This window comes from Coenobita brevimanus, chromosome 77, assembly GCF_032717465.1.
Source record: "Coenobita brevimanus isolate Jiangsu-jjx chromosome 77, ASM3271746v2, whole genome shotgun sequence".
Taxonomy (NCBI): Eukaryota; Metazoa; Arthropoda; class Malacostraca; order Decapoda; family Coenobitidae; genus Coenobita; species Coenobita brevimanus.
This window is the reverse complement of record NC_137030.1, coordinates 626,557-646,903: the sequence shown is the minus strand read 5'-3', so window position 1 is coordinate 646,903 and position 20,347 is coordinate 626,557. Positions and strand designations below refer to the sequence as shown.

Genomic DNA, 20,347 nt, shown 5'->3' with positions numbered 1-20,347 from the left:
TCACCCCAGCACCCTTGTAAATCACACGGACGATGATGTAAACGCTTGGTGAAAAGAAAAGGGATATTCAGCCCTTTCAATGGTACCGTAAGTAGGGAAGAGGAAGTGCGGAGGGAGGTATTTGAATGCGTTATTGCATTGTAAATCACTGTAAATCATTTCTTCACCCTTGTAAATCACTGAAAACCTTGTAAATGATAAGTGAAAAATTATATACACTTGAATCCAGATGGCACTTAAAGATGGATGATTTGAATTATGAAAGGGGTGCATCAATTTCCAGATCAATTATTTTTTTTACTTCTATCACTGTAAATCACTGTAAATCCCTGTAAACAAACGCACCGCAATCACGTCCGCAATCACGGCGCTACGTCCGCGTCCGCGTCGCTCGGAAACGCGGCGGGAAGGGGGGTGAGACGGCCGCGTTGAGGGTGCGACAGCTGAGAGGGCCGAGTCAGAGGGCCCGCGTTGGGATTCCGAGTTCTAAGTCCAGACACAGCCCTCCGTCCACTCCCTCCGCCGCCCTAGACCCTTCTGCCTCTCCTGCCGTCTCTCCGTCTCTCCAACTATCCCCCAAAGTTCCCTCCTGACCCCCTCCTTCCCTCCTCTCCTCCAAAAAATGCCTTGAGCAGATAAATTTTAATAAGACCTACGTGATCCCGGATTTGGGGCGACTAAAACAGCATTAAATTCGAAGCAAAGAAGTTTAGAGTTGCAAAGCGGGTTGGGGGGCCTCTCTCACGGTCTGAAGTCCCGCCCAAGCCCGCCCAAGCCCGCCCAAATCCGCCCAAGAGCCGCTTTTCCGAGGGATTGGGCGGGGGAGGAAGGAGGGAAGGCAGGGAGGGGGAGACACGGAATCCTCCACCGAGAAGGGATTACCCAATCTTCTTAGGTTTGGTAATGCCGAGAGAGAGAGGGGCAGGGAGGGGGGGGGATTGGGGGTACTCAGTCAGTCAGTCAGTCAGTCAGTCAGGAAGAAAGTCAGTCGACAGAGAGAGAGAGAGAGGGTGAGAGGGACGGGGGGATTAGGGGTACTCAGTCAGTCAGTCAGTCAGTCAGTCAGTCAGTCAGGAAGTCAGTCGGGAGAGAGAGAGAGGGTGAGAGGGAGGGGGGGATTAGGGGTACTCAGTCAGTCAGTCAGTCAGTCAGTCAGGAAGTCAGTCGAGAGAGAGAGAGAGAGAGAGAGAGAGAGAAGGTCGTGGGTTATTTTTAGGTCACAGTCATTCAGTCAGTCTCCTAATTACACAGCCTCTTCAGTTCACTCAGCAGGTTACCCCTTTATCGATATAAACGGCACTTCTTCGTGACTAGCATCATGTTATACGTCAGAGAACACAGGGAATTTCGTTATGTTTCTTCCCCTTAACTTCTTTCCCTTACAGCTTATTTCACATCCTTCCCATGGCACTTCTTCGTGACTAGCACCAAATATAAACTACTAACTACTACTACTACTACTACTACTACTACTAAGACGACAAACCCTCTACTTTTTTTTTCTTTTCTTGGCATCACACAAGACTACCCAGCTTATGGGATAATTCGCTTACTGGCCGGGATTAAGGGACATTTATCCCTCTTAGAACGAGAAATGCTTCCGGATTTTTATATCACTGAGGCAGTGATGATGATGATGATGATGATGATGATGATGATGATGAGGAGGAGGAGGAGGAGGAGGAGGAGGAGGAATGATGATGATGATGATGATGATGATGATGATGATGATGATGATGATGAGGAGGAGGAGGAGGAGGAGGAATGATGATGATGATGATGATGATGATGATGATGATGATGACGAGAATGGTTTAGGTCAGACTATTATTATTCAACTTACTGACACGCCTCGCACTTCTTCGTGACTAGCATCATATTCAAGTGTCAATCAACTTACATAACTTCAACATTCAAGATGGAAGATGGCAATTTTAGGCCAGGTTAGAGTGAAAAGAGCACACACACACAAACACACACACACACACACACACACACACACACACACACACACACACACACACACACACACTGCCAGGCCAAACACAGACAGACAGACAGACTTATTTCTAGCATCACTGAATTGAGGGCAAGAGATCGATGTGCTGCTAAGGCGGGAAGGAAGGAGGGAAGGAAGGAAGAAGGAAGAAGGGATGGAAGGAAGAGAGGGAAGAGGGATGGAAGGAGGAAGGAAGGAGGGAAGGAAGGAAGGGACAGAAGAAAGGATGGAAGGATAGAAGGAAGAGGAAAGGAAAACGACAAAAAGGATGGAAGGAAGAGGGAAGAAAGGAAGGAAGGGAAGGACAGAAGGGACGGAAGGCTGGATGAAGGAAAGGGGAGAAGAGGCGAAATGAGTTAATGAAGGAAGGAGAGAAAGGAAGAAGGAAGGGAAGGAAGGAAAGAAGGAAGAAAAAGAGAAAGGAGGGAGCATGCAAATGAATGGAAGAATGAAGGATGGAAGGAAGGAGGGAAGGAAGGAAGGAGGGAAGGAAGGAAGGAAAGAAGGAAGATACGAAGAATGATGCCAGTTAATAATAATAATAATAATAATAATAATAACAGTCTTACAAGAAACACGTCAAATGTGTAAGAATGTGTAAGTAAATACGGTGTTAGTAGAAGGCTCAGTAGGTAAGTAGGTAAGTAGATTATTAGGTCGCTTAGTGCAGTCATGAGGGAGGGAGGAAGGGGGTAGGTAGGTAGGTAGGTAGGTAGGTAGGTAGGTAGGTAGGTAAGAAGACAAAAATAATAATAATAATCCTACATACATTTGCTATTTTCACCATTATTATTATTATTATTATTATTATTATTATCATATTATTATTATTATTAAGATGATGATGATGATGAATGAACACAGGGAGGGAGGGAGGGAGAGACAGAAGGAGGGAGAGAGGGAGGGAGGGAAGGAGAGGAGGAGGGAGGGAAGTATAAGAAAATAGACCACAAGATAAAGCACTAATATTAAAATCGTGAGAGAGAGAGAGAGAGAGAGAGAGAGAGAGAGAGAGAGAGACTAAGCCTTTCCTTCTTGCTTTAAGCTCATACAAAAACATCTCTCCTTAATCTCTTTATCTATCTATTTGTCTATCTACCTATGTACGTACGTGTGTATGTATGTTTGTATGTACGTATGTATGTATGTACGTATGTATGTACCTATCCCCTTTCACCTTAGTTCATGGCCAGGTGTAGTCACTCTGGATTAAAATTTTGACTAGTAACCAAGGAGACGCATGCCTACCTCACCACTAGGACTCACCACATATCACCCAACTAACAGCTTAATATCACAGGTGTTTTACTGACCCAGTTCCGTCCGATGATCACCTTGTATAGTCTTAATTAGTGCGGTAGAGACACCTGTATTGGTTTAGCGCAGGTGAGAGAGAGAGAGAGAGAGAGAGAGAGAGAGAAGGCTGTTTGTAGTGGTATTATTACAAAATTTCCTCCTTCCTTCCTTCCTTCCTTTCTCTTCCTTCAATTTTTCCTTCCTTCCTTCTCCCTCCCTCCCTCAGTTCCTTCCTTCCCTCCCTCCCTCCCTCCATTTCTTCCTTCCTTCCTCCCTCTTTTTCTCTTTCTTTTTTCCTTTCATCCCTCCCTCTCTCATACAAAAATTTCCCCAGTCCTTCCTTCCTTCCTTCTCTCTCTCTCTCTCCACCTTTCGTTTCTTCCTTCCTTCCCTTCCTACTTTCCTTTCTTCATTCCCTTCCTACCTTCCTTCCTTTCATTCATTCATCCCTTCCCTCTCTCCCTCCCTTTCTTCCTTCTTTCCTTCCTTCTCTCTCTCTCTCTCTCTCTCTCTCTCTCTCTCTCTCTCTCTCTCTCCTTTTGTGTCCATCTTTCTTTCTCCTTCCCTCCCTTCCTTCCTTCCCTCCCTCCCTTCCTTGTTCACTATGTTTCTTCACTCTCTCCTAGTCAGTCTTTCTATTCCTTCACTCCTTTAGCGTATTCATCATCATCATCACCATAATAATAATAATAATAATAATAATAATGCACAATACGCGGGCTAGATCACAAGGCCTTCCTAACACCCACTCCGCAGAGGTTTATTTTGCATCCTGGCCCTAAGCATTCTCGTGTATGTGGTTTATGCTGGTTTAATATCTCATCGTCGGGAAATAAAACGGGATTGTGAGGTATAACGCAGAAAATAAATCGCTCAGGAAGGTGTGTTAAGGAATCAAAGGAACTTAAATACTAACCACTTCTACAAATAAAATTATTATTATTATTATTATTATTATTATTATTATTAGTAGTAGTAGTAGTAGTAGCAGCAGCAAAAATTCCTTCGTCTCCTCCTATCCTTCCTCCTTCCTTCAATATTTCCTCCTTCCTTCCTTCCTTCTTTCCTTCTATTTATGGTATTTCTTTTTCCATATGCGATGTGAAAGAGTTGGTTTTGCAATGTAGCTCTCTCTCTCTCTCTCTCTCTCTCTCTCTCTCTCTCTCTCTCTACCGCCCCCTCCTCCTCTCCTCTCACCTCCTCCTCCTCCTCCTCTTCGTCATTATCCTTCCTCCTTTCTTTCTCTCAACTGCTCTCTCTCTCTGTCTCTCTGTCTCTCTCTCTCTCTCTCTCTCTCTCTCTCTCTCATCTGTTGTCCTTGCATCACTTTTAAATTTTTCTTTCCTCTCATCACATCCTCCCCCCTCTCTCCCTCTCCCCCCCTCCCTCTCTCTCTCTCTCTCTCTTTCCTCTTTCTCTCTCCTCTCTTCTCTCTTTCCTCTTTCTTCTCTCTCTCCTCTCTTCGCGGGGCCTAAACGTGGGAGTGATATAATATGATAAGAAGCTTACGGTTCCAACACGATCAATCCTCTTTCCTTCTCTCTCTCTCTCTCTTTCTCTCTCTCTCTCCTTCCCTTTCCTTCCATTTTTCTTCCACTCTCCTCCTCCTCCTTTCTCTCTCAACCTCTCTCTCTCTCTTAGCCACTCTCTACACAGCCTCTCTCTTGCTCTTCTCCCTCCCTCCTCTCTCCATCCCTCTTGCTCTCCGTCTCACCCCCCCTCTTCTCCTTCCCTCCCCCCCCTTTCAATTTTGCACTCTTCCCTCTACCTTGTTTTATCAACCTACTTCTCTCTCTCTCTCTCTCTCTCTCTCTCTCTCTCTCTCTCTCTCTCCGTCTCTCCTTCTCTTCATGCCCACTTCTTCTCTTTTCTCAATCTCCTCCTTCAATCAAGTCTCTCTCTCTCTCTCTCTCTCTCTCTCTCTCTCTCAAATTATCCTAGCTCTTTTTTTTACTCATTCTTTCCTTTCTTCCTTTTCAATCCATCTATCTATCTATCTATCTATCTATCTATCCCTCCACATCCCTATACATCAATCTACTCTCCCTTTCATCTATCTATCTCTGCCTCTCACACTATCACTATCCATCCAGCCATTTATATACCTCTATCCATCCATCCATCCATCTACCTACCTATCTATCTGCCTATCGCCTAACTCCGCATCCCGTCAGAGGTGTAATCGGCAGACTTTCGAGTATTTCTTTCCCTCCTCATGAACAACCCCCCCACAACACCCCCCCTCCCTCATACACCCCCCCCTGCCCCTCCATCCTGCTTCTGATTGCACGTCTATTCATTCCATTCTCGTACATTCTTTTTTCCTTAGCATGTTCATTCTCTCTCTCTCTCTCTCTCTCTCTCTCTCTCTCTCTCTCTCTCCTACTTTTCCTCCACCATGCCTTTTTCTCTCCCGCCCTCCCCCCCCCCCCCGCGGCTGGGCAGAGAGATAAGGGAGTGGTCAAGCTCTGCCTCTGGACTGATAACACACACACACACACACACACACACACAATGTCCCTTCGGAAGCGTGTGCACATGTACACAACCATAATGTGTAACAATATATATACTCTTACTACTACAACTACTACTAATATGCATCATCATTATCAACAGCAGCATTATGATTACTACTACTACTACTGGTGATGGTAGTAGTAGTAGTAGTAGTAGCAGTAGTAGTAGTAGTAGTAGTAGTAGTAGTAGTAGCGAAAAATCAACACCAATTCATCACAAAACAATAAATTCCACAAGGGGCATAAACCAACATTTTTCCCGTACGTAATGAAGGCTGACGCGTCCATAAAACTTTAAACGCAAATAAAACCAAAACCATTAACACAATCTCGCTCAAAACCACGCGGCCGTAATGGCATTCAAATCCCTTTACAATAAATAACAAAAATTCACATACAATGGAGTCACCCCCAAAAGCAAAAAAAGTGGCCCTTTGAAATATCCGCAATGAAAATGGGCAATCGGTGTCAAGCAGTGCATTGTTGTAGAGGCTCAATGGCCAGATCCAGTTAAAGGGTTATTGAGCTATACACGGATTAGTTTAGCACGGGATAGATACCGGATAGATTGACGGATAGATAGACGGATAGATACACTGATAGACTGAGGGATAGATGAACTGACTGACTGATGGATGGAGATTAGACTAACTGATGGATGGATAGGTAGGAACTGTAAGGGGGTAAATAGACAGATTGATGGACAGACAGTGATAGATTGATTGATAGACTGAGGGATGGACAGACTGATAGATAGAGGGATAGATATAGTGATAGACTGAGGGATAGCTGGACTGACTGATGAAGATTAACTGATGAATGGATAGGTAAGAACTGTAAGGTTGAGATAGACAGTGGTAATTTGATGGATAGACAAACAGACTGATACAGATGGATTGATGGATAGATGGAGTGATAGACTGAGGGATATGTGGCCTGACAGACTGGTGGATAGATGGCCTGATAGATAAACTGATAGCTGGAAATTTAGACTAAGAGATGCAGGGGATAGGCATGGATATGTTAGGCTCAGAGTAAGGAGGATTAGTCAGGCACGGGATAGACAGTGATAGACTGATGGACAGATAGACTTTAGGACTCGTGCACTATCTTTAGGACTCGTGCACTATCTTTAAGACACGTGCACTATCTTTAGGACTCGCACACTATCTTTAGGACTCGTGCACTATCTTTAAGACTCGTGCACTATCTTTAGGACTCGTGCACTATCTTTAGGGCTCGTGCACTATCTTTAGGACTCGTGCACTATCTTTAGGACTCGCACACTATCTTTAGGACTCGTGCACTATCTTTAAGACTCGTGCACTATCTTTAGGACTCGTGCACTATCTTTAGGGCTCGTGCACTATCTTTAGGACTCGTGCACTATCTTTAGGACTCGTGCACTATCTTTAGGACTCGTACACTATCTTTAAGACTCGTGCACTATCTTTAGGACTCGTGCACTATCTTTAGGACTCGTACACTATCTTTAGGACTCGTATCTTTAGGACTAGCACACTAACTTTAGGACTCGTGCACTATCTTTAGGACTCGTGCACTATCTTTGGGACTCGTGCACTATCTTTAGGACTCGCACACAATCTTTAGGAATCGTACACTGTCTTTAAGTAGTGAAGTTGATCCAGCAAGTAGTTTCCAGGATACAATTATTTACAGATTAGTTCCTTATATGGAAACAGTACGTAAAATACAATGTGCCAACTTCATATATATATATAACGACAAACTAGGACTGGAACTCACTCTCTCTATATAATATGAGGAGAACCCAGCAAGACGTTTCCAAAATATAACACAGGATTTTTTATTTAGTGGATATGGCCACAGCTCGTAAAGTGGAGACAATATGGTCATTTTACATATACGGGAATCACCTACGACACATCATCTTTCTGTGTCATATGAAGCCAATCCATCACGTAGTTTTAGAGATACAGGCCCGGACGGAGAGACAGACAGACGGATGGACAAGGGTGATTCCAATATCCCCACCATATGGAATAATGCTGAGGATAATAACAGCTGTGATGATAGTAGTTGTGGTAGTAATGTTGGTAGTTCTCGCTTCAGTGTAGTGTTAGTCTAAGGTTGTTTTGATTACTGTCGTTAAAAAATGGAATGGTTATATGTAATGTCTGTAAGCTGTGGTAGTGGTGGTTGCTGGATTGTGGTAGTAATGGTGGTAGTTGTGGTGGTGGTGGTGGTGGAGGAAAAAAAACGCCTCTGTTGGTAAATGGAACGTTCTGTGTGTGTGTGTGTGTGTGTGTGTGTGTGTGTGTGTGTGTGTGTGTGTGTGTGTGTGTGTGTGTGTGTGTGTGTGTGTGTGTGTGTGTGTGTGTGTGTGCATCAGGAGCCTTAATCGGATTAGTTGGTGAGAGAAGGTATGGGCGCAGCGAACTCTCACCCACACCCTCACCCACACCCACACCCACACCCACACCCTCACCCACACCCACGCTACACCTCCCAATCCCACAACAACAATACAGCCTAAACAATTAAATAAACACGAGTAAATTAACACGAAAATACCCATACACAATTATATGACAAAAACAATAACCACACACACACACACACACACACACACACACACACACACACACAATCATCAACTACACAGCCTTCAGAGAGTGTATACCTCCTCCAAGACCCCACGAAATACAAGAGTTACTGCTGCAATTCCTCCTATTTACCAGACGCTTACTATTACGATCTCACAAGCTCAATTAATTCTACGGCCTTTGTTTGCCACGTTACACAATCTCCTAGACGGCACACCTTCACCATCGGCAATACAATTTCCTCTTTACTCCTGCATATAAATCCCCCGAATCTAATCAACTCTTCCTTGACCCATCTCACCCCAATTCCACCAGATATTAAAATCCAGTAACTTTCTGAGATATTGTACAGACAGACAGACAAGGGTGAAAACAATACCCACCCAACTTAAATAATGAAAAATAAACAAAGGTAAGCAATCAACTTACCTTAAAAACAGAAAATCAAGGACACACTCAAGCAAGTAATCAACAATGCTTACCTTTAAAATATCGTAAATAAAGCAATAAAGACTGAACTAAACATCCATTAATTGTACCTTTAGCCTCATAATTTTGGGTTGTAAAAATGAAATTACCAAAAAGTATAAGAAAAATCATGAATATATCGTTATCATAAAAACACGTAAAAAATAAGGAAAAAAACAAGAGCAAGACTAATCCTTAAGAATTATGTAATCAGCAAATAATAATAATAATATCAATAATAATAATAATAATAGTAGTAGTAGTAGTAGTAGTAGTAGTAGTAGTAGTAGGAGGAGGAGGAGGAGCAATAACAAAAAAAATAAAAAACAACAATAATAATAATAATAATAATAATAATAAAACAGATTAACTCTTAACAAAAAAAACTTCCTAACCAATAAAATAAATAATAATAAAAATAATAATAATAATAAAAATAATAATAATAATAATAATAATAATAATAATAATAAATCTGCAACACACTTACCTTCAATGGCCAATATCGCTCTCAGCTCTCGATTTAGTAACTCAAAGCGCCTCTCTAAATTCTCCTCTTTTTCTCTGTAATAAAAGAGAGAAAGAGAGTAGTTGTTAATATGTTAGAGAGCTTAGTGTGGTAGGGGTGCTTGTGGCTGGTGGTGCTGCCTGGGAGGGGGTTAGGGTGATGATGATGATGATGATGATGATGATGATGATGATGATGATGATGATGATGATGGTAGAGAGGACGAAGATGGTGGTGGTGGTGGTGGTGGTGATTCTGGAGGGATAGGAAGATGGTGGTGATGGTGATAATGATAATAATAATAATAATAATAATAATAATAGTAATAATAATAATAATAATGTGAGTTGTGAAAGAGAAAAAAGTAAGAGAGTGAGCAAGTGTATGTGAGTGGGAGGTGAGAGAGAGAGAGAGAGAGAGAGAGAGAGAGAGAGAGAGAGATGGGGGGGGGGGACTAATCCTGACCACATAAAGAAGATCTTGATATATTGTCAACGTATATGGTGGGAAGGTCTAGTCACTCCTTCCTCGCTCACTCGTTCACTTTCTCACTTTTTCTCACGGTTATGTGGCTCACCTTCCACTCGCTCACTTTCTTATTCTCATGGTTCTCTCTCTCTCTCTCTCTCTCTCTTATTCATATTCATTACCCTTCTACTCTTCTCCTTCTCTTCCATCCTCTCTCTCTCTCTCTCTCTCTCTCTCTCTCTCTCATTACAGCCCTCCCTCCCTTTCACCCTAAACTCCCTCCCTATTTATAAAAAGGTCCTAAAAAGGGAGCTTAAAGAATTCTGACTTCTTCCTTTGTGTCATCTTCCTTTTGGGGGAGTCAACTGGATTTTTTTCTCTAATCTCTCTCTCTCTCTCTCTCTCTCTCTCTCTCTCTCTCTCTCTCTTCTTCCTTTCCCCTCCTTCTTCCCCTTCCCCTTCCTTCTCCTCCTCTCCCACTCACTTCCTCCTTCCATAATCCCTCCTCTCCTCCTCTCTCTCTCTCTCTCTCTTCCCTCCCTCCCTCCCTCTCTTCCTTCCTCCCTCCCTCCCTCCCTCCCTCCCTCTTTCATCAGGCAACCCATTAGTATAAAACAGTTTTCATGTCCCTCTCTCTCTCCCCCTCCTTAATGCAGAGAGAGAGAGAGAGAGAGAGAGAGAGAGCTTTCTCGGTCACGTCCTAAATGCAAGAGTGGGAAATTACCGTACACAAACATACATACATACATACACACATACATACATACATAGACAGACAGACAGACATGTATATAAAGATGAATACAAAGAAAGAAAGAAAAAGAAAGAAAATGAGAGAGGAGAGAGAATACAGTCGGTCTTTCTTCCTTCTTTAGTACTGTTCAGTAAGAAAATCTCTCTCTCTCTCTCTCTCTCTCTCTCTCTCTCTCTCTCTCTCTCTCTCTCTCTCTCTCTCGTACCTTGGAGTGAGGGATTAAGACGTGCGTGAGGAAGAGGAAGAGAGATGGAGGAGGAGGAGGAGGAGGAAATTGAGAGAGAGAGAGAGAGAGAGAGAGAGAGAGAGAGAGAATAGGAAGGTAAAAAGGGGACAATGAAACAGGAAGTAGTACACGGGGAAAGGACAGAAGTAGGCAGGGTGAGGCAGGGGTAAGGCAGGGGTAAGACAGGGGTGAGGCAGGGGTAAGGCAGGGGTAAGACAGGGGTGAGGCAGGGGTAAGGCAGGGGTAAGGCAGGGGATAAGGGGTAGGGGGTTGAGTGTAGGCGTGAGAGGAGGGAGGGAAGGTAAGGCAGGGAAGAAAGGGATGAGAGAAGATGGGGAAGAAAGACAAAGAATGAGGCAGAAGAGAGGTAGGTAGGGATGAGGCAGGGGTAGGGGTGAGGCAGGGGTGAGGCAGAGGCAGGGGTTAGGCAGGCGTGAGAGAGGCATTAAGGGAGCGAGAGAGGCAGTGCAGTATTAGCATATCTCACCTCATCACACACACACACCTAATTGATAACTCATGTACGTCACTTACACACACACACACACACACACACACACACTAACTGATAACTCATGTACCTCGCTTCCTCCCCTGTTAACTGGTCCTACACACACAAATAAACACACACACACACACACACACACACACACACACACACACACACACACACATGCCATTGCCATTCGTACTTCTCCAGGATCAGGATAGGATTAACTCAGGCCATCACTCTCCATCCTACCAAATACAGACACACACAGAGGAGTATCTGTAGTAGGTTTCCTTGGCGTGTACGTAGACAGGAAGAAGACTCAAAAATAGGTATACATCTCAGACACACACACACACTCATACATACATACATACATACATATACCCCTTCAGTACTAGGTCTCCAAAATTGCATAAAAACAGATGGTAAAAATCATCATCATCATCATCATCATCATCATCATCATCATCATCATTCGCACCTCCTACCCCACCCTAGGGCAGGATGTGGAGTAGCAGTGTACAGACAGCCCAAGTTCGCCCAATCCAATGGACCACACTTCCATTCGCTCATCATTCATGTCCCCGGAATCCTGGCTGTATCTGGTACGCCAATAAACGTTCAACACATTCAGTAGCTTCACATAAACGTATCCGAGAGAGTCAATCCGGACGCTGTCACGTTAAAAAGGGGTGCCAAATCCCTGATCATGCACTTCTCACAACATTCATCCTGCCAGCTCGAGCTCTTGTCAGTTCCCTAACCGCACTGACTACCACACCTCTCTTCCTCACACACACATCCACCATATCCCTCCACTTTCTCCTTGGCCTACCTCGCCTCCTCCCTCCTTCAAATTCGCTCAGATATACCTTTTTCACCACTCTATTGTTATCCATTCTCTCCACATGACCATACCATCTCAGTACACTCTCTTCGATTCTGGTGTCCACAGACTTCCTCACTCCACATCTTTCACGAATCACATATTTCATATCCTATCCACTCTCTGTATTCTGCATACATTCCTCAGCAGTCCCATCTCCACTGCTCTTACTCCTGACTTTTCGTTTTCATGCCACACCATAGTTTCACATCCATCTGTTAAAGTTGGCACTAACACTCACTCATGTAGGCCTCGTGCAGCTGCAACACTCAAGCCTCAGTTACTTAATAATATAAAGACGTGATAACACAGGAAGGGAAAACAGATGTGTGAGCGAGACAGACAGACAGACAAAAAGAGGGAGAGGACAGAGTTGGAGGAAAGGGAGAGAAGAGAGATGGAGGAAAGGGAGAGAAGGGAGAGAAAATTACCTCCAGCAGCATAATCCCTCCGGTCGGTTACAGAGGAATAGTGGCGGTGGTTGTGGCGGAGAGAGGGGTAGGAGGAGGGGGGGAGATAGGGGGTGGAAGGAAGGGAACAGGGAGAAGGAGGGAGGGGGGAAAGGAAAAGACAAGGAAGGGGTGGAGGGGGTGGGGGAAGTGGAGAAAATTGAAGAGGAAAGAAAGGGGAAAGAAGATAGGGGAATAAGGGGAAGAGAGAGAGAAATAAGAGGAAAGGGAGAGAGGGGGGGTGAAGGGGAGAGAGAGAGAGAGAGAGAGAGAGAGAGAGAGAGAGAGAGAGAGAGAGGGGGGGAAGGGGAGAGAGAGAGAGAGAGAGAGAGAGGGGGGGGGAAGGGGAGAGAGAGAGAGACAGAGAGAGAGGGGGGGAAGGGGATAGGGGGGTGAGCGAGAGAGGGGGACAAGAGAAACAGAGGAAGAATGGGGAGACATGGTGGGGGAGAGAGAGGGGGGTGGGGGGTAGAAATGGCGGTAGGTGATGGTTGTGGTGGTAATGGTGGTGGATGGGGGAGGGGGAGGGGGAGGGGGTGACGTGCCTAGTATAACAGACAGGAGATTTGACGGGGTCCTGTCTCGCCCTACACGTCATTCCGTCAGAGAGACAGAGAGAGAGAGAGAGAGACAGACACAGACAGAACGATCCTTACTATAGTGTGTGTTTAACCTGACGTATCCCAGACTGGAGGGTTGATTTGACTAGTAACCAAGGAGACTCACGGCTACCTCACGACTATAGATTAACCCATTTTCAGCTCAGTTCATGGCCAGGTGTAGTCAGACTGGGAGGCTGATTTGACCAGTAACCAAGGAGACTCAACCTAACTACGTATATTGTCTCTGTAATTAATTACAGAAAGTTAAATAATATGGGATGAGGAGGAGTATTAGGGAAAGCATGGAAGAAGGAGGAGGAGGAGGAGGAAGAGGAGGAGGAGGAAGAGGAGGAAGAGGAGGAAGAGGAGGAGGAGGAGGAGGAGGAAGAGGAGGAGGAGGAAGAGGAGGAGGAGGAGGAAGAGGAGGAGGAGGAAGAGGAGGAGGAGGAGGAAGAGGAGGAGGAGGAAGAGGAGGAGGAGGAGGAATGAAGCAAGCCGCAGCAACCACAAAATGGAGAAAATAAGGGGAGGGGGTGAAAATGGGGGGGAGGGGGTGAGAAGGGAGGTGGGAGGTTTGAAGGGAGGGGGAGGGGAGGGGGGAGGTTAAAGGGAGGGGGAGGGGAGGGGGGAGGTTAAATGGAGGGGGAGGGGAGGGGGGAGGTTAAAGGGAGAGGGGGGGAGAGGGGGTCTCAGAAGGGGACTGTGAGAAAATTAGGAAATTCCTTCACTCACCTCACCTCTCACCTTCCCTCCCTGTTTCCCTCCATGTTCCCTTCTTCCCTCACCTCTACCTTCCTCCCTTCTTTCCTTCCCTCCCTCCCTATCCCCTCTCTCTCTCCCTCCGGCACATCTGTCTTACCCTCACTGCCTCCCCACATAAGAGAAAATAAAAGAGAGAGAGAGAGAGAGAGAGAGAGAGAGAGAGAGAGAGAGAGAGAGAGAGAGAGAGAATTAATCAGCTAAATGGCACTACAGGTAACAGGTGTAGATTTACTAACAAATATTTTCAGTCATATCAAAGCAAAAAAGGTGAACAAGTGGAATTTAATACGTAAGTGTCTATGGATGGATGGATGGATGGATGGATAGATGGATGGATAGATGCAGTCAGTGGTAATGCTGTAGAATTTCCCTATATACTTAGCTAACCATTATTATTTCCCATTCACCCATTTCTACTGATTTCCATTAATTTTTTCTCCATAGTAAAGTGGCCCTGGTAAATTCTTCCTTCTGGATTTTAAATAAAGGAATTGGTGGGGGGAGACTTTATTCATATGCCGTCCTTATTACTTGCATTATTATCATTATTATTATTATTATTATTATTATTATTATTATTATTATTTTGCTCTTCTTTTATTACATATTAATAGCTTTGAAAACTCCATTAAGTTTGTTGCTGTTTGGATTCGTTTGTACTCTGTCTCTGTCTCTCTCTCTCTCTCTCTCTAAGTCACTGGAGGGAGCAAGAAGGGTGTTTACAAAGCCCTCCACAAGTCCAGGAGGAGAGATTGTTCCTCCAGGGTGGGAGGGAGAGAGAGAAGGAGGGAGGAAAGGAGAGAGGGAGGGAGGGAGGAGGAAGAATATTACGAGGGAGAGAGAGGGAGAAGGAAGGGAGAAGTGAACGAGTGAAGGAGGGAGAGAGGGAGGAGGAAAAATATTACGAGGGAGAGAGAGAAGGAAGGGAGGAAGAGTGAATGAAGGAGGAAGGAAGAATATTATGAGGTAGGAAGGGTGGGAGAATAGGGAGTGAGAATAATGAAGGAGGGAGGGAGAAAGAAGGGAGGAAGGAGGGAAGGGATGAGAGAGAAGGAAGAATAATGAAGAAGAGAGGGAGGGAGGAAAGGAACAAGGCAGGAAGGAAAGAAGGGAAGGAAAGAAGGAAAGGAGGGAAGGAAAGAAGGCATGAAGGAGAGAGTTGAGGTAGAGGGAGGGAGGGAAAGCAAGTAGGAAAGAAGGAAAGTAGATAGCAGAGAGAGAGAGAGAGAGAGAGAGAGAGAGAGAGAGGGAAATGAGTGGAAAATCTCACCTCTTGAACGGTCGTCTTGTTTACAAATAGTCTTAAGCAACCAATAAATGCACATACACACGTACACACACATGTATATATAACCACACACACACACATACACACACACACACACACACACACACACACACACACACACACACACAGATACATAAACACGTACACACCCATAAACTTACACGAAGATATATATGACATGCACATTATACACACACACACACACACACACACACACACACACACACACACACATCCTTAGTACTGGAATAAATTACTGATATATATTTGAACAAGTTTAATTCATTCAGAAATTTGAAGATAATGATTATATGAGAGAGAGAGAGAGAGAGAGAGAGAGAGAGAGAGAGAGAGAGAGAGAGAGAGAGAGAGAGAGAGAGAGAGAGGGGGCTATAATCTGTGAGCAAATATGTAGAACACAGGAGGTGAAGAGGTAGAGGGGGGGAGGGGGGAGGGGAATGCTATCTACCACAACTACCACCATTCCTACCACAACTACCACCATTCCTACCACAACTACCACCATTCCTACCACAACTACCACCATTCCTACCACAACTACCACCATTCCTACCACAACTACCACCATTCCTACCACAACTACCATCATTCCTACCACAACTACCACCATTCCTACCACAACTATTACTATTCCTACCAGAATTACCAACATCCTGACAATTATTATCACGATTCCTACCACAACTACCACCATCGACCAAAATCCTGCCTTTCACATCTACCGAGAGCTTCAACTACCACATCCTGCCATTACTACCACAACCCTACCTACCACAACCACCACCATCCTACCTACCAATAATACCATCGTCGTATACCAACTACCATATTTTCTATCAACTACCAGCATCCTATCTACTAAATCGACCACCATTCCATAACTACCACAACCACAACTACCACAAGTATCCCTCAAAAGATAGATAGATAGATAGATAGACAGATGAAGATAGATAAAAAGATATAGACAGATCCAGATAGATAGATAGAGAGAGAGAGAGAGAGAGGTAAAGGATTAGGAGCCAATTGTTTTATAGGAAGTCAAGGGATGTTGTGTGGAAGAAATGAGGGTCGACAGCCGCTAGAGTGGTAGGGGTGGATTCTCTCTCTCTCTCTCTCTCCTCTTCCTTTCTCCTCTCCTCTCCTCTTCTCTTCTTTCCTCTCCTCTCCTCACTCTTTCATTATTTCTTTCCTTCCATCTCTCCCGTATCATTCACCCTTTCGTCTTTTACTTATTCATTCCTTTTTCATCCCTCCACTCCTCTCTCCTTCTCCCTCCCCTCTCCCTCTTCTTCTCCCTCCTCTCTCCCCCTCCCTCCCTCTCCCCCTCCCCCCCAGCTGTCCACCCCTATTCCTTCCGTCTTAACTTACTATAAAACAATTGTTAACTCTGATGCCATCCCTTCCTCCCTCCCTCCCTCCCTCTCTCTCTCTCTCTCTCTCTCTCTCTCTCACCTGTCCAGCACCATTCCTTCCGCCTCACCTTCCTGACTTCCTATTATCCAATTTTACTCACCTGTATCATTTTTTTTTTTTACCTGCTGTCTCTCTCTCTCTCTCTCTCTGTAAGATATTTTTCTCTCTTTCATGGTGGTCTTTCTCACTTTTTCCTACCGGTATCGACTGAAGGAATTAATACGTGCACTCCTAATCTCACACCTGTGCACCTGTAATCTCACACCTGTGCACCTCTTATCTCACACCTGTGCACCTGTAATCTCACACCAGTGCACCTGTAAACTCACACCTGTGCACCTCTAATCTCACACCAGTCACCTGTAAACTCACACCTGTGCACCTGTAATCTCACACCTGTGCACCTGTAATCTCACACCTGTACACCTCTTATCTCACACCTATGCACCTCTAATCTCACACCTATGCACCTCTAATCTCACAGCCACAGTCCTTAAAATTACTCTGTGGATCCGTGGTGGTCTGGTTGTTACAGTGTTCGCCCCCTGATTTGTACGTATTCTTTGTCCTGTATTACCTCATCCATGAAAAATATTGAAAGTGGATGCTATATTTCCGTCACTTTAACTTGGCCCAAATTTTCGTCCTTTTGTAGCTTATTTAACGTAACTCAAAGGCGGAAGAGGACAGTATTAGGCTCTGAATCCTTCCCACGGCACTTCTTCGTGACTAGCACCATATTCAAGTGTCAGTTTCTAGACCAATTTATAGTGAACTGAGTATAGTAATATGTCCTTCTATATGCTAGCAAATATTTCTCTCAGTTTCTCCTTCCTCCCTATCTCCTTTCCTCCACCTCACTAACCCCCCCCCCTTTCTCTCCCTCTCCCTACCTCCCTGATCTCCCCCCTTCTCTCCCTCTCCCTACCTCCCTTTTCTACACCTGCCTTCCTCCTCAAATCTCTCCCTTCCCTCCCTCCCCTCCATCCCTATCTCTTTTGCTCCTTCCCTCTACCTCACTGACCGCCCCCCCATTCTCTCTCTCTCTCTCTGCCTACCCTTCCCTACATCTGCCTTCATCCTAAATCTCTCCCTTTCCCCCCTTCCTATCTCTCTCTCTCTCCCTCCTTCCTTCTCTCTTTTCTTCCTCTCTGTCTCTCCTCTCCTTCCTTCCTTCTTTCTCTTCCCCTTCCCTCTGCGACTCCTCTGCTTCCTTCTCTTCCCTCTCCTTTGTCTCTCCTCTCCATCCTTCCTTTCCTCCTCTCTCTCTCTCTCTCTCTCGTCGCCGCGGTGCATGGGTTAATCTTGACACAGGCAGCGCACCTCTCCCGTCCTTTTTCGCTTATTATACCCCTTTGTAGCGCCGCTTGTGAGGGTACCGGGTAATGGAATGGAGGGAGGGAGGCGGGGAGAGACGGAGAGAAGGAGGCGGGGAGAGACGGAGGAAAGGAGGGAGGGGGAGGGAAGGAGAGAGAGATAGGAGGAAGGAAAGACAGGAAAAAGAGAGAGATGCAAGGAAAGAGGGAAGAAGGAAAGACACAGATGGGAAGGAAATGGGAAAAATATGAGGACGGCAAAATGGAAGGGAAGGAGAGAGGGAACATTGGAGAGAGGGAAGATAGGAGAAAGGGGAAAATGGGAGTGGGAGTTAAGGTGGAAGTAAGGGAGAGAGAGGGATGGAGGAAAGGAAGGAGAGAGGAAAAGGAAGGAGGGAGGGAAAGGAAGGAAGGAGGGAAAGGAAGGAGGGAGGGAAAGGAAGGAGGGAGGGAAAGGAAGGAGGGAGGGAAAGGAAGGAGGGAGGGAAAGGAAGGAGGGAGGGAAAGGAACGGTAGGGGAGAAGGGAGGGAATAAGAAATGAAGGGAGAAGATGGAAGAAGGAAGAGAGAAGGAAGTGAGAGTGAGGAGGATGGGAGAAAGAAAGCGAGAAAATGGAGGGAGGGAAGGACGGAGGGGGGAGGGGAGGGAGGAGGGGAGGGAGGAGGGAGTGGGGAGGGGAGGGAAGGAGAAGTGAGGAAAGGTACAGGGCAGGAGGGAAGAAGATAAGTGGAAATTGACTGATGGAGGGAAAAGAGAGAGAAAGGGGGGAGGGGGAGGGAGGGAGAGAGGTGAGGAAAGGTAGAGGGATAAGCAGTGGAGGGGAGGGAAGGAGGGAGGGAGGGATAAGAAGGTATGGAGGGAGGGAGGGAAGAAAGGGATGATTATAGCTGTATTGTGTGTCAGTAATTTGTTTCCCATATGTAAACACACACACACACACACACACACACACACACACACACACACACACAGAGGCAATATAGGTAGAGTGGTCACACAATATATATGCAGACTTAGCTGGTATCATCACAAGTGACAGATTACACACACACACACACATAAAACTCATACTCCTCACACACACATTCTCCCTCTCTCTCTCTCTCTCTCTCTCTCTCTCTCTCAGGCTTTTAGCACTGGCGTGATTCCCTGTGGTTTATAAATGACAACTAAAAGTGCCAGAAGTGTGGACGGTAGATAGGTAGGTAGGTAGGCAAGCAGGTAGGTAGGCAGGCAAGCAGGTAGGTAGGCAGGTAGGTAGGCAGGTAGGTAGACAGGTAAGTAAGTAGGCAGGTAGATAGACAGGTAAGTAAGTAGGCAGGTAGGTAGGTAGATAGGCAGGTAGGTAGGTACATAGGTAGGTAGGCAGGCAGGTAGGCCGGTAGGTAGGTACATAGGTAGGTAGGCAGGTAGGTGGGTATGCAAGTTGGTGGCAGAGAGGTAAGTAGGTAGGTATGTGGCAGGTAGGTAGGTAGGTAGGTTGGTGGGTAAGTAGGTAGGCTGGTGGGTAAAACAACCACCTTTAGCTGTCTGATATGGCACTAGTCACGAAGAAGTGCTGTAGGCATTACGCAAGGTAGCAGTTTTGTCATTGGAATTTCATTGTAACCTAATTAATCATATTTAAATTCCACAACACCAGCTGGTATGTTACAAAAATACCCCCTATAATACCACACCACCACATCAGTCCTTAAACACCCCAAGCATGTGTTCAATATGGACGGTGGGTCTTAGCGCCCAAGAGGTGACGTGTGAAAAGTTTTGGAAGAAAGGTGTGCTGGGTTTTAGGAGTGGAGTATCAAATCTATGGCCACGAACGCACGCACAAGCACACACACACACACACACACACACACACACACACACACACACACACACACACACACACACACACACACACACACACACACACACACACACAATCCCGCTTCCCTTTTCCAACCATTTACAATTGCAGTTTTAGAGGCAGGCATTTTTTACAATATATCCCCCCACCCACCTCTCTCTCTCTCTCTCTCTCTCTCTCTCTATCTATCTATCTATCTATCAACCAATCTATCTACAACTATTCCTCTCATTCTTTTACTTTATTTCCCATTCTCCTTCTCTATCGAATGCTTTCTCTCTCTCTCCTGTTTTCCAGTCTCCCTGTCGATCTACCTAAATCTCTCTCTCTCTCTCTCTCTCTCTCCCCCTCTCTCTCTCTCTCTCTCTCTTCTGTTTTCCATTCTCCCTCACTCTCTCTTCTGTTTTCCATTCTCCCTCTCGATCTATCTAGAACTCC

At 45.4% G+C, this 20,347-nt stretch overlaps 1 protein-coding gene across 1 annotated transcript in view; it reads right to left on the bottom strand.

The window, feature by feature from the left end:
- Positions 1-20,347, bottom strand: part of Ehbp1 (Eps15 homology domain containing protein-binding protein 1) — a 120,736-nt gene that overhangs the window by 31,064 nt on the left and 69,325 nt on the right. Inside the window, exon 24 of the mRNA XM_080279124.1 lies at positions 9,361-9,434. Coding sequence (XP_080135250.1) covers positions 9,361-9,434 — 74 coding nt within the window. The remainder of the gene's footprint in view (positions 1-9,360; positions 9,435-20,347) is intronic.